Genomic DNA, 14347 nt, shown 5'->3' on the forward strand with positions numbered 1-14347 from the left:
TTGAGGGAAAACAGCTTTTAAATAGATGTCCGCTGTAGTGACTGATATGCAACACAAAACTAATGCATTTAAAAGAAAATTGTGTTTGAATAGTTGCTCACTGTTGTGACTGATAGTCAACACTGATATTCACAGTCCAATGCCAGTGAGTTTGTTTGTGCTAACTGCATAGAAAATCTGAAAACAAACAAACAAACAAACAAAGAACTCAATAATTCTCATAACAATTTGTGATTGGAGTGGAGGATGAACCAATTACATTTTGGTGCCAATCCTATTATGATTGCGGGGCCTTGGCGGAGATCTGCACTCCACTTTAGTGCTAGGATGCATGTTTCGTGAGATGAAAGAGAAGAAGGATGCGCCTAGCCAGCGAGCCGAGGGCACACGTGAGTGAGGGAGGATGTGATCAGCATTCTAAGAGAGTGTCAGACACATACACATGCACACACCTGCATGAGCAGCTGGTGGGAGATGAAGCAGTGGGAGGGTCTAATGGAGGGCGTCCTTTCCGCCACCATCCCTTCTTCCTCTTTTCTAGGGACCTGCTCATTCTTTTACCATGATAATGCAGATAAAAGATGTAAAGATATATTTTTATTGTTTTTTTTATTCTTTTTTAATCAAAATATGTCTTTGAAGGGCCGATGGAAATGGAAACCATGAAATGGTTGCTTCAAACTAAACTGGCCGGATTGTAGTGGGCATGGCTCCTTGAGACTTTTTTGTGGGTCTACTCCTGATAGAGATGCCTCCCAAATTTCCTGTTGCGTTGTGAAACCAATTTCGGGGGCTGAGTTTTCCTTAAAGGCAAATTCAACCCAAACATATTGTTTTCAAGGATATGTTCTATGCAGGCCTCACTAGTTGAAACATGCATTCTGATAAATATTGCGTTTGTGGATTAAGAGTTAATCCACCCGTTTTAGCCATCTCTGGGGTCGGCCATTTTGTCATTTCTGCCGACTGAAAATGACATCACAGTTGCTCAGGGCTCAGGTAACGACCAATCACGGCTCACCTGTTTTGTGATTATGAGCCGTGATTGGTCGTTACCTGAGCCCTGAGCATTTGTGGTGTCATTTTCAGTCAACAGAAGTGACAAGATGGCTGTCCCCTAAGATGGCTAACAAGGGGTGGATTTTGCTGCTTAACTCATATTCCACAAACGCAATATTAATCAGAATGCCTTGTTTCAAATAGTGGGCCTGCATAGAACATATTCTTGAAAAAAAATATGTTTGGGTTGATTTCTACTTTAAGGAGTTATTGGAGTTTTGAGTTATATGGCAAGACAGGCTCCTAAAATGGATGCCGCAAACCAAAATGGCTGACTAAATTCCCATTAGTCTGTAATTATAATAATAAGTAGCCAAATATGGTGATATCATGTTGACCCAAATAAACGCACACATAACGCACATACGTAGCAGTGGTTACCAAACTAAATCTCAATGACATGGCCATCATAATTAGCATATGCTAATCCATAATCACAGTTTGAAAGGCAAATAAACACTGATGGATGCAGAGATTAATGAATGTGATGAGCGAGAGCCGTTAATCTTTTCCAAATTAACGATGGTGTAAAAAAAAAAAAAAAAGGAAAGAAAGGCTTTTGTAGATATTGAGTACATAAAGCGTTTTTGCGAATTAGCAAATTAATAAATGCTAAATGAGTCATGGTGAGTGACTGGAAGTAGATTACAGATCAGATGTTGATATTTCCCACCGCTTTTTCATAATTTTAATTTAATTGATGAATGGAATGTTTATTAGGAAAGTAACATTTTTTACTTCCTTATAGAGTATATGTCAATTAGTGCCCATAGCAGTGACATTAGCAGCGTTTTTAAGAGTTAGCGAGGTCATTGTTGTTGTTGTCATTGTGCAAGCTTTTCTAGGTCAAATGTATGAACAAAAAATGAAAATATCTCAAAAAGCCATCTCTGATTAAAACTTGATGTTGACCAGTGTAATACAGTATTCACCGGATCAGCAACTTTAGCATTGTGCCAAACTGGCATTGTTGGCCACGTCAGCACATTTTGTAGCGGCCCCTTGGCTATACAAATGAAGATACAGAGGGTTTCAAATGAGTGTCGTGAATCTTTGATTTTTCAATGAGCAGCATAAGCAACTTCAACATCCTGCACTGTGAAAACTACAGACGAAACAAAACAATACAAATAGTTTCATAATTTCAAAAATAGTTCACATAATAATCATCTTTACATCACAATCATGTTTACCAAATACGAATATTTATGGAAAAATCTGAAATGAACTGTGTATGATGATATTGTGACAGTGTATCACATTTTTCCTTCAAATGAATCACAATACATTTCCAATACTTACACAATATATTGCTTCCATCCTAATGATGTAGTTTCACTGATAAAAAATGTACTGACATTCTCTTTCTTAAATATGTCATCCAACTAACAATAACTCAATTTACATTTCCTTACCTCTTTCCTTTCTCCAAGGGCGCTAAAGATTTCCACCCATCAGCTAGCATGACTTAGCTTGGTACACAGATCACAATTCAGAGCTACAACACAAAATAACGAGGTGAATCACAATGTTAAATATTTCCTAATAGAAATCAAACAAATGGATATGCTGTATAATTAGTGTGCTTATCGACAGTTATTACTGTTCTCCTGGCGACATATGAGCAAATGTTCCGAAGAGAAACAAACCCGAATGTTTAACATCGCAAAGACGTCAGAACAAAAAGAAATGTCTTGTCCACACACACAAACAAATCAGCAAAGGAGAACATCAGTGCACTTTATCGGGCACTTACACTTCCAACGTTAGCAACTTGGGTACAACTTATCGGCACGCTACATCAGTGTTGCCAGCCTCAATGCGGTTAGCGACATCAGTAACTTTCACAATGTTAGGGTCATTAGTAGGGGTGTAACGGTATACGTGGGTGTATTAACACGTTGCGGTATGGCATGTTCGGTTCGGTCCACCTTGCGTACCGTTTCTGATCAGTTTTTATTATTAGCACGAGCCTACGCACGGGCGCTATTGACTGTTGCACGCGGGAGCGGAAGGCCAGAAGCCGTGATAAATCATATATGCATGGATAAATGGCTTATTATGGCATTTGCAAACAAGCCAGAGCTTACAGGTCCCCCCTACACTGCGATCTCCTGTTTGGGAAAGGTACGTGGATAAGTCCCAAAGTTGCGTGCCGACATTGCTACATGAGATCGGCGGCTATGTTGCAGATACCACGTCTAACATAATAACGCACTTAAAACAGCTTCATTCTCCGCTGCTCCTCTCGCTAGCCGTACGATGCATTCAAGAACCTCGGAAACATCACAACTCAGCAAAACACAAATCCGACCACAAAAAGGATAACCCAATTTGTTACAATATGCTGTTGAACATTCTTTCAATGACTAAAGTGTATATAATTTCATAAAGACTTTTTAAAGTTATTGTATATGTTTTCATTATAAAAAGTTTTAATATAGATAGCAATAATTGTAACTGTTATTGTATGTATTTTTTTCATCGCAAAAAGTGTACACATGTACTGTAATGACAACTTGTCTTTAACTTGAATACTGAGATGTGTCATAAGCTGTTGCTGATGGGTGTTTAAAGATTTCAGTGTCTTAATAGTGTACAAAATTAAGAGATCTTTATTGTTCGTGATTTTTTTATTCTTAGAATGGTTAGCTTTTATTTATTTTTTCTAAAAAATGCACCGTTTACTTGTCATCTTTTCAAAATATTTTATTTTAAAAAAAATAAAAAATCATTTTTTTGTACCAAAAATATATCGAACCGAAGTTTCCAAGAAACGGAACCGAACCGAAATGTGATTACCGTTACACCCCTAGTCATTAGCCATTGTAATGAGCCACATCTTAGCATGTTATGCTGTGGTTTGTGATGTGAAGTCTCTATTAAAAGAACAGGTCCAACCACATGCATCAGTGTACCAGTTAGACATGTTCTCATCCAGAATACAATAGCACACTCATCTTTTTGTCAGTCTACAATGGAGACAATGTTTCACATGTAGTCTATACTCTGTGTTGTTATTCAACTGTTGTTACTTAACTACTTCCATTTTCATGATGTGTTATTCAATGTCTCCAGTGGAGCACACTTACTTCCTCCCACCGTGTCACACACTTTGCTTCCTTTTTTCACATTTTCACAATGACGTGGCTCAGTCTCTGTGTGTGGGCGCGTGTGTGTGCGTGTCTATGACTGTACACCACGAGGCTGTTAGCGTCCCATATGGAAAATCACTCCTGCTGCAACAGCAGATAACATTGATTCTTGTCGCTCTGTCATTATCCTGTTATGGCTGTGTGAAAGACAAAAGCGGATATATGAAGGGTCTTCAGTTTTATGGAATTTTTTTGCGGTCCACATGCAAACGGGGCGTTGATCTTTTTTGTAAATGACACCGACCCGGAATGGAAGTTTTGAAGTCAAAGGTCACCCATGTTAATTTCCTGCCTTCAAGCACGGGTTGCACCCCCCGACCCCCGGGGTAGTGAGACCTTTAGGTTTAGTGGTGGATGGTTAAGATCTTTAGCCCCATGTTGCTCGTCCATGTTAATGGTACAGACATGGACTTGGTGGTCGGGGTTGATGAGAACCGTCAAATTTCCTGGCTACAGAGGCCCTTTAAAGCTGTCTTTTCCCCATGCCACTGTTCTGTGTGAAAAGTACCAAGCCAGAATAGTGTTGTTAAATTTGACTCATGAATTTACAGGCATCCATGAAATATTTTATACATCAAACAAGATGCTGGTGCTGATGTCATCTGATTGACCTGAGACTCTCTTGTTTTTTCTCATCTTCAGTATGGGGAGGAGGAGGTGTGCTCAGACCGCCTGGACACCGACTTTGCCGACATTGACCTCTCGCAGCTGGACACCAGCGACTTTGACAGTGTCAATTGCCTTGGCGAGCTGCAGTGGTGCAGCGACCAGGCGGCGGATGCGTCGCCGGCCTCCATCCGATACAGCACACCTGACGAGCTTTTTGAGGTGCGCATCCATCTTGTCCTCATTTACAAACCAGAGTTTTGTGAGGCATGGTTGCTCTGTACATTTCACATCATCGGTTCTTCATTGTTTTTCGTTTGATTGATTTTTGACGCACTGTTGCCAGGCGCTAATATTTTTTAACATTCTATGGGCCGTTTCATGGTGAATCAAAAAAATTTGCCGCCAATCTCCGCCCACACTGAGGTGAAAACCTGCAATGCTCACACTTTATGGTCACCTATCTCTTACGTGCCTTGTGATACGAGTGACCTAGCTTAGGAGTTTTTTGAGATACGAGGCATCATTCGGACAATTTTTTTAAGTTTAGTTTAACAAGCACAAACATCAGATATGAGAGCTGTATGGGGTCGGTGAACTCATTTCAACTCGCTTCGTTATAAGGTGAACTTTGGCAAATAATAAATTCTTCAAAAAGAAGCTTCAAGCTATTCAATGCCATTCCTAATCAAAGTTTACTGTCAGACTAAATGTAAAACAAATAGATTTACACATTAAGTATTTAAAATAACCACATATATCTTTGCCTCAGGAAAGTTATCCTAACTTAATGTCTAAGAAACAATGCTAAACGCCAGTGACATGTTAATGTTGGCATCAATAATAACAGTCTCAACACAAATGGTGAAGAAGCACATGTCGACAGTTAATGAGTACTCACAGTCATAAACCCTTTATCCTCTCCTAAAGTTGACTAATATTACAGCATATTGCTAAGTAATTTAGGACTTTCAGTAGTGGTAGAAGAAGAAGTGTAATTCTTCTTCATTTGTGTCTGTTCGACTACTATTCTGCCTCCCATTGGCCAAGCGTGGCACACCAGAAGGAGCATCACAATGAATTGGATTGCAGCATCAAACCATGATGCACAAACTGTTTCATTCTTTACATTCTATTTAATTGTGGTATTACTGTTTTTATTTCGTTGGTTTTTTTGGAGACGGCACGGTGGTCGACTGGTTAGCACGTCCGCCTCACAGCTCAGAGGTCGTGGATTCAATCCCGGCTCCGGCCTACCGCTTTATTTCCCAGCATAGGGTCTTTATTGATGTTTTTACATCCAGCCATGATGAACGTGGTTGGCGGATTTTGATCGAATGGGAATCAATGATTGTTTACGTGATCGTGTTACAAGTTTAACAGGAAGGTCAAAAGTGTTTTCTGGCACCTTCCAGATTGAAGAGGAGAACGCGGCACTGCTGGCCGCTCTGACGGACAGCCTTGATGGCATGGTGGACGCGGAGGTGGGCGGTCTCTCCGTCTTCCCTGCTCTGGGGGAGGATGAGCCGGAGCGGGACGAGGACGACCAGGACCATCTTCATAATCTTTCTTTGGACGCAAACCACATCAAATGCTCGCAGGATACAGAGGACCCCTCTCTGGTAAGACCGCTTTCTGTTCTGCTCTCTCTACTTCCTGTCTGACTTTCTGTACATCCTGCTCTACTTTCTGTAGTTCCAGTTCTACTGTTTACTGTCAACTTCCTGTGCTGCTTTCTTTACTGTCTACTTCTTAGTGTACTTCCAGAATGACTTTTTCTACTTTGTGTGACTTTCTGTTCTACTTGCTAAACTTTTTTTGCTACCTTATTTACTTCCTGTTCCACCTCTTACTTCCTGCTTCACTTTTTCAAGTTCCTCTACTATTTTCTATACTTCCTGTTCGGCTCTTTACTTCCTGTATAACAAGAGCTTCTTCCTTGTTATGTTCCCTAATTTCCATACTGCATTCTCAACTTCTGTACTACTTTTTGCACTTGCTCTACCTGCTGTACTTCCTGTATGACTTTTCCGAAAAGTTCCTGCCCGACTCACATATGAATGGACTACCATTCGTCAATTGTCAGCAAAACGGGTGTCCGTCATTAATGGACTGACGGACCGCTCTGTTAGTCTGATGGAATGCCTACCTCTGCCGATGGTCATTAACCATGTTCGTCAGTGACGGGCTGACGCATGCGCAGAATGACCGCGCATGCATAATCCCACTCAGAAGTGCAGTGAGCAGCAGAGAGGACACGTGTCGCCCGCGGGAGGATAAAGAAGCATTTCGAAAGAAGAGGGCAGCTTTAAATCTCAGAAATGTGAATAAATTGGTTTGCCTAAGCAACTGAGGATGATTAGAGAAGAGGGCTGTCTTGTTTTGTGTGAATAAAGTCAGTTACCGTATTTTCCGGACTATAAGCCGCAACCATTTTCCTAGATTTTGAGCCATGCGGTTTATAGTCCGGTGTGGCTATTCTGTGGATTTTTCTTCCACCGCTCGGGGCGCTCTAACCAAAATGACCGTATAATTCAATACAATACATTTCCCATTAACTGCATATGACTGCAGCTGGAGGAGTTCAACAGGCGAGGGCGCCATAGACTAGGTTATTGCATTAGGTGCTGTAATGCTTTGATTTTATGTTTTCCTAGAGGTGCCTGAAGTGCACATGAATGCGATTGGCTGATGTTAAGTCTGTTCTGTTGTTTCGATGTGAGATGCTACTGTTGATTTAGCACGTTGTGTGTTAGATTGGCGGACTTAATTAACTTAAAACAAGACAGGTGTAGATGTAGAATGTAGTAGAACAATAGATGGTGGAGTCTGGTGGACATTAGCTGACAAACTGGAGCGGCAGTCGGCAGTGAAATGAAGTACTGTTTATTTTCTCTTGGTTCTCTTCTGTTTTAATCAGCAACGTTGCTGCAGTCTTAAAAGGCACTGTTAGGAAAGAAGGTGCTCAGGTACATACATGTACGTTTACAGTTCATAATCGTTCTGTAAATGCAGTAAATATAAACGTTTTCAACATAGATAGGTGCGGCTTATATAAAGGTGTGGCTTATTTAATTTTTTTCCAAAATGTTCTTTAAAAAAAAAAAAAGAGTGGGTGCGGCTTGTATAACGGTGCGGCTTATAGCCCGGAAAATACGGTAATCTAACACACTACGTGCTAAACATAACATAACACTCACCCGTCATATGAGCCAATCACGTGTGTGCACTTCAGGGACAATTCGGAAGACATAAACTCTAAGAATATTACAAGGGCCACATATAAATCTGTACATTACACACACGCGCGCACTTTGTTTGCACACATTTGAAATATTTCTGTCACTGTTCTGAGGTTCTTTTAGTAGTGAATAAAAATTGTTTGCTACAGAAAGAATGTTAATAATTTTAATTTAATTTTCATCTCATGAGGATTTATTGTTATAATAAAAAATACATTACATATGAACAATATGTTGAATGTATATATCCGTCTTGTGTCTTTTATCCTTTCCATTCCAACAACAATTCACAGAATTTGGGAGATGGTTCGAATTGCAATTAATTGCGAGTTGAGGTCCAGTGATCTGTGATTATAGCCATACATTTGTCCGAAGCCACCACCAAAACGTCCGAAGCCACCACCAAAACGTCAAGTTTGCTTTTCTTTTCACCGTCATACATTTTAGTCATCACTGCAGCCCTGCACAGTGGTTTGTATGATGAGTCATTGGATGCTGTTTGCAACACCTCAATTAATCCCTTGTCTCCAACTATGTTGATCGGCCTGCAGTTCATCACTATTCGCTTTGCAAAAAGATTCGTCAGCCTGTTGGTCGCAGACTTGCTCATGCGTGGGCTGTTCCCGAGTTTAATTGTTAGCGTCTTCGCTGCAATCGTTAGCTGTGCATTTAGGTTGGTTGCTGGTAAGATTGAGCTGCACCTTTGGAAAGCAAAGTCCTTACAGAGAAGTCATATCACTCTACCTTTATCAATAGTGCCGTCAGGGCGTTTTAAAAAAAAATTACCATTAATCGGATCAACAACTCTCACATGCTCTTCCATTTTGTTTTCTCTCGTGATGTGGGCCCTCCACCTACATTAGTAGCCTGTTAGGTAATGCCAAATATTGTGAGAGCCAATCGGTGTCCACTTGTGGGTGTGACTGTCACTGACTGACCACCGTTTTACAGTCCCAATTTAAGCACAAGCCCCACACATCAATACCGATCTCATCGTCATCTCATACAAACACAGTAAATTTAGAGTGTTGCAGTCCCACGGAATGAATAAATGGAGATGGAGAACTTCAAACGGGTGCGTTTGTTCATTACTGATTGAAGCTTGATCGTTCTATTCGTATTGGTAGCACAACATAGCCTCTAGCACGAAACACTTTGAAAACTATAAATAGAAAACAACACATTTGGCCTTAAGGACAAACAACTTAAACAGTGACTAATTACGTCAAGTGCAAACACATACTCGGCATGCATACAGTTAATAAACACACCGCCGCCCAGTACCAAACAAAACAGTCAAGAAAATGGGTGAATGAAATGCACAATAGTTATAAATTTGAATGTCCATGATTACATAAAAACACACCTCGCTCCGCTTCCTGGGGCTGCAAGAGTGTTAGTCACCACCGCAGCTCATACGTGCACCCAGCTATATAGCACAGTTCAGCTTCAGAAAACAGATCAGCTGTGATTGGTTGTTTCCCTTAGCCTTGAGTATTTGTGATGTCATTTTCAGTCGACAGAAGTGACAAAATGGCTGCCCCCTGAGATGGCTAAAAACGGTTTGATTAACTAAAATGGGTGGATTAACTCTTATTCCACAATATTTATCAGAATTCCTTGTTTCAAATAGTGGGCTTGTATAGAACATAGTCTTGAAAAAAATATGTTTGGGTTGAACCTCCTTTCTGCTTGCTGTACTACATTCTCTACTTCTTTTACAAATTCCTGTATTAATTACTGCTTGTTGTTCGTCAGACTTCGTAGGACTAATCATAAACAATGAAAATAAATCACGTTTCAACTTTATTTACAAAGGGTAATTGGTAACCTGAATCCACAGATGACCACTTGTTAATTGAAACATTGGCGGAAGTATACTTTCGCTTGTTGGCTGTATTACCACGCATACTTAAATCCACATCAGTGTGTTTGGTGTCCAAGCACTCTCTTCTAGTTTGTTTTCCACCAGCGTGCGCCCCCTCTTTCACTTTTCGCACGTCATTGTGGGATGCCTTAGTGGACCACCCCTCCCTCTCCCGCTTGCACCCACTGTTATTCCCCCAAGTCCTAAAAGTTCCAGGAATCGAACCTTGTTTGTTTTGATCTGCACCTGCAGATGCTAAATATCCTAAACCTTGATAGACTCCAGCTACGATGCTAACATACTCTTAAAGAAAGATGATAATTCATCATTCACTTAAGATGAAAGGCTTTTTGTGTGTCTGCGTGTGTTTATGTGTGTGTGTGGATATGTGTGTGCGTGTGTGTGTGTGCGTGTGCGTGCGTGCGTGTGTTTGTTTGTGTGAGTGCTGGTTCTGGACTACAAAGATGCTTTTGTTCCGGGTGGCTGAAGCGTAAATATTCACTCAGCCTCGTGCCCTTGCCGTTTGCAAAGTGGTGTTCTGTCAATCTTCGAAATTTTAATCAAGACGTGCTAATTTTCAAAGATTTGGGGAATAAATCAAGGGGTGTTAGGAGGTACACGACTCTAATGGCGTGTTGAAGGGATCAAAAAGTTTTGGAAAGGCTGTTCTATGATGTAAAATCAACCTAGCCATATGTTTATCAGGCTTTGTTTTGGTTCAACAGGGTGAGAAGCATGGGGGTGTGCCAAATATTATGCTTTTGAAGACTTATGTGTCTTAAAAAGTTGTGTTATGTCAGTGGAGCTGTATGCTCACTGGGGTTTCTTTTTTGGCACTGACTATAGGGGTGCACCAATTCTCTTGCTGTGCATGCATGTCTTAAAAAGTTTGGGAACAGCTATTCTTTGACACTAAATGCAATACACTTACTTGCCTAGCATGCCTACGACCCTTGTGACGATAAGCAGTTTGGATAATGGATGGATGGATGTTTTGCGACATAAAATCTATGTGGCAATATACTAAACTGACTTTTTTTAGTGCAGGAGTTAATGCGGGTTGGGGAGCTGTGGCTCCAAGAGGACGGGTGTGCCAATTCTGTCATGATGTTGATTGAAAGGGTACATGACTTAAAAAGTTTATAAAATGCTGCGTAAGTGGTGTTAAAGTCGATGATTTTCCAACTCCAATAAAAGAATGGAATGTTGAACTTACTCAATTTTATTTCATCAAGTGGTTGCGCAAAATATGATCATATAGATCCAAATATATTTTTTAAGGAGATGTATAGTCTACTTAGATCTCGTTGGATCCAGACACATTTTTGAAGGAGATTTATACTACATAAGAAAACTATCTGGATTCAGATGATTTCGTGAAACCACTAAACAGAATAAAATTTAGTCAATTCAACATTTTTTTCAGTGCAGTCGAGTCTCACGATACAAGCCACACACCAAATGTGTAAACAGGGCGCTAAATGCTGCGGTGGCATTGTTTAGTCCCTAAACAAGGAGTCTCATGACGACGATATCTTTGTGTTTTGACAAAAAATAACGAGTGCACCCCTTCCCTGCCCTTGGGTGACATTCAGAAGTCGATCGAGGCGAGCAGGTTAATCAGTTACGTTAAGGAAAAATAGGAAGAGACAGAGAAAATCATTACAAGTCAAAGTCACTGGTGCTTGAAATCATACAATGTTGGAGTGTTTAAAAAACATTCCTTCATTGAGCCAACTTCAGTAGATGGCAAGAACAGAAACCACATGGGGAAGTTAAAATAAAATATTTCATTTTCCTGGGGTTTTCTTACTTGGGGAAAAAAAAATCAGCATTAGAATGTTTTTACACGGGTCAATATAGTCCCTCAGCCTCGAAGGTGCTTGAGCCCTCTGTTGGCGTGAATGTGAACTACAGTTGCCTCACATGTGCCAGTCAGTCTGATTGAATGAGCAGGAAAGGATTACAATTCATTGCAGTTATTTCCAAGACAAATTGTTCTAATGAAATGTGTCGATAAACTAAGTGTTGAATCAGTTGAACACAATTGATCTTTATTGCCTGTTTAAATGGTGGATTTGATTTATTGGATTTAGCCCTCATACATGCAGGCACACAATTTACTATTTGTTTGTTGTAGGTAGGTAGGTGGGTAGGTAGGTAGGTAGGTAGGTAGGTAGGTAGGTAGGTAGGTAGGTAGGTAGGTGGGAAGGCAGGAAAGGCATGTAGGTAGGAAGGAGGGGAGAAAGGAAGGCAGTTAGGTGGGAAGGTTCTGAAGTGTTACTGCATGTGTGCTTTCACATAGGCTTGAATGTGAGGCTTCGGGGACAAGGCCTTCATTGATTGTCCTAGGAAGTCATCCAGAGTGGAGCAGAGTGTGTTTGAGAGGCCCTGGTCACTTGCTCATGCTTCCGCATGCTTTTGTGGGTTTTTACATGTGGCCGCCCGTGTTGTACTTCTGGATCCTCTTCAGTATCCTCAATGGAACCCCACAACCCCCACCCAACACCTTCTTCCTCCTCCTCTCACCGTCTGTTGCTCTCTCAGCCAAATTGACTGGCTTTCGAGTGGAGGTCATTCATCCCACAAAGCTTTTCCTCTGTTCTTTAGACAAACTCTGTCAAGTGCTCATGTTGCACACTGTGTAACATTAAGTTTTCGTTGATTATGGCTGTGCCATGTGAACAAAAGTGGGAGTGTTTTGACTGATGTCAACCACATTTCCCATGAGCGCCAGTGGTGCAGCACTTAGTGGTGTACTGTCGTGAAATCTTGAGCTCTCACTTGCCTGCAGTTGGACTAAATTGCGTTCCTGATTCCAGTGTCTGTGTTTAGGATAAATGGTGATGATGTAGTGAATCTAATTGTGTCTAAACAATAAAGTATAGTGATGTTGAAAATGAACGTTTAACTTTTGGTTTTCAACCGTAACCCCCCCCGAACAATACCCAATGATGTTTGGCGCAAGCGCCTAATTTGATCTACTCATTCAAAATGTGGTAGGCATCTGGAATGGGAAAAAAAAATTAAAGACGTTTTTTAGCACTCTAGATTAGTATATTCCAATGATCTAGGTGTGTTATGTCTTTTGGTGTTTCTCTTTAGGGCTTGTGAGTGCTGAGATGTCAGAGTTCGATTCGTCCCGATTCGAATCGATTATTCGATTAATCGGTTTGAATTCATCTTTACATCCCTAGCAATCACTGTAGTCAACAAAAAACAAAAAAGATTCCCATTTTTCTCGTTTTTCACCCAGTGTAATATAAGGCTGGCGGGTGTTGGTCGTGGCCCCTCCTCTGAGGAAGCAGCTTCAGACTTCATAACGCCGGTGTGATGACGAACGAGCCATGCAAATGCTATGACATTGCACTGTGTCGTTACTGTCATAATATATATAAACGGCCTTGTTGAAGTGCAGATATTGTAAGTGATATTTTTAATCTATTTTATTTAGCCATTGAAAATGTTTTCATATGAAATTGACCATTAGCACTAATGTAAATATTGTACACTTGTACCCAGTGTGGTCGGATGTGTGGACCGCTGCGGCTACACACTGACGTAAATGAAACATTTATTATGACACCCAGTCGGCTTCTCTGCCACCAGCTTAAGCACGTTTTCTTGGGGAGACATTGCAGTATGGCTGATCTTTCCACAGTAGTTTCCTATATATTTTACTCAAACTGTGTATTTGCGGTTTGCAGTCATCACATTGTTTTTTTCTTTCTACAGTACTCTTGAGTTTGTTGCATGGCTGGTCGTGTCAGTGTGGAATAGTGAACTATCAATCTGATGGCTATTTGATGCATAGCACCCAAATTTCAGATAGCTAACATTAGCATTAGCATTTTGATTTGAGCACGGAAATCTACTTACTAGTCCAGCAGGAACAGAGCAAATGCAGCGTCGGTCAGATATCACTCCCCGTTTTTGAAAGCCAGGCCAATGTTGATCCTTGATTGTTCTTTTATCCGGGTAGACTCCCTTTTTCTATTTTTTTGTCTCTTCAGACAAAACTTTGTTTCTTTGGTTGTTTTGCAGCTTCTGCCTTGACGCCAGTAATAGCACGTGGACGTGAGAATCAACTACGGTCATTGTAACCAATGGGGAAAGGGGGGGAAGTGACGTATGCCCTAAAGCAGTCAGCACATTTGCATTTTTTTTTTTTGTATGGCAGGGCTGGAGCCACCATCCTCAAAGTTGCTTAGTGCCAGTAAAAGTGATACAGACATGTATCAGGCCATGACAAACGTACCATTTAACCAGTTGTACATCGATGTTTCATCAGAAGTTATGAAAATGTTTTAATGGTCAAAAACTTACCCGGTGTAACTCTAATTACAGCAGGGGTGTCCAAGTCCGGTCCTCAAGAGCCCCTATCCAGCCTGTTTTAGGTGTCATCAGCTCACCAGTAA

At 40.8% G+C, this 14347-nt stretch overlaps 1 protein-coding gene across 5 annotated transcripts in view; it reads left to right on the plus strand.

The window, feature by feature from the left end:
• The window catches only part of ppargc1b (peroxisome proliferator-activated receptor gamma, coactivator 1 beta), a 100263-nt gene that overhangs the window by 64960 nt on the left and 20956 nt on the right, over positions 1 to 14347 (plus strand). For all 5 annotated transcript variants that reach the window (XM_086023323.1, XM_086023320.1, XM_086023324.1 and 2 more), the window contains 2 exons: positions 4857 to 5042; positions 6236 to 6442. In XM_086023323.1, the coding sequence (XP_085879449.1) occupies positions 4857 to 5042; positions 6236 to 6442 (393 nt within the window). The remainder of the gene's footprint in view (positions 1 to 4856; positions 5043 to 6235; positions 6443 to 14347) is intronic.

This window comes from Filicampus tigris, chromosome 2 (genome assembly GCF_054856515.1).
Source record: "Filicampus tigris isolate MCC_2025a chromosome 2, RoL_Ftig_1.0, whole genome shotgun sequence".
Taxonomy (NCBI): domain Eukaryota; kingdom Metazoa; phylum Chordata; class Actinopteri; order Syngnathiformes; family Syngnathidae; genus Filicampus; species Filicampus tigris.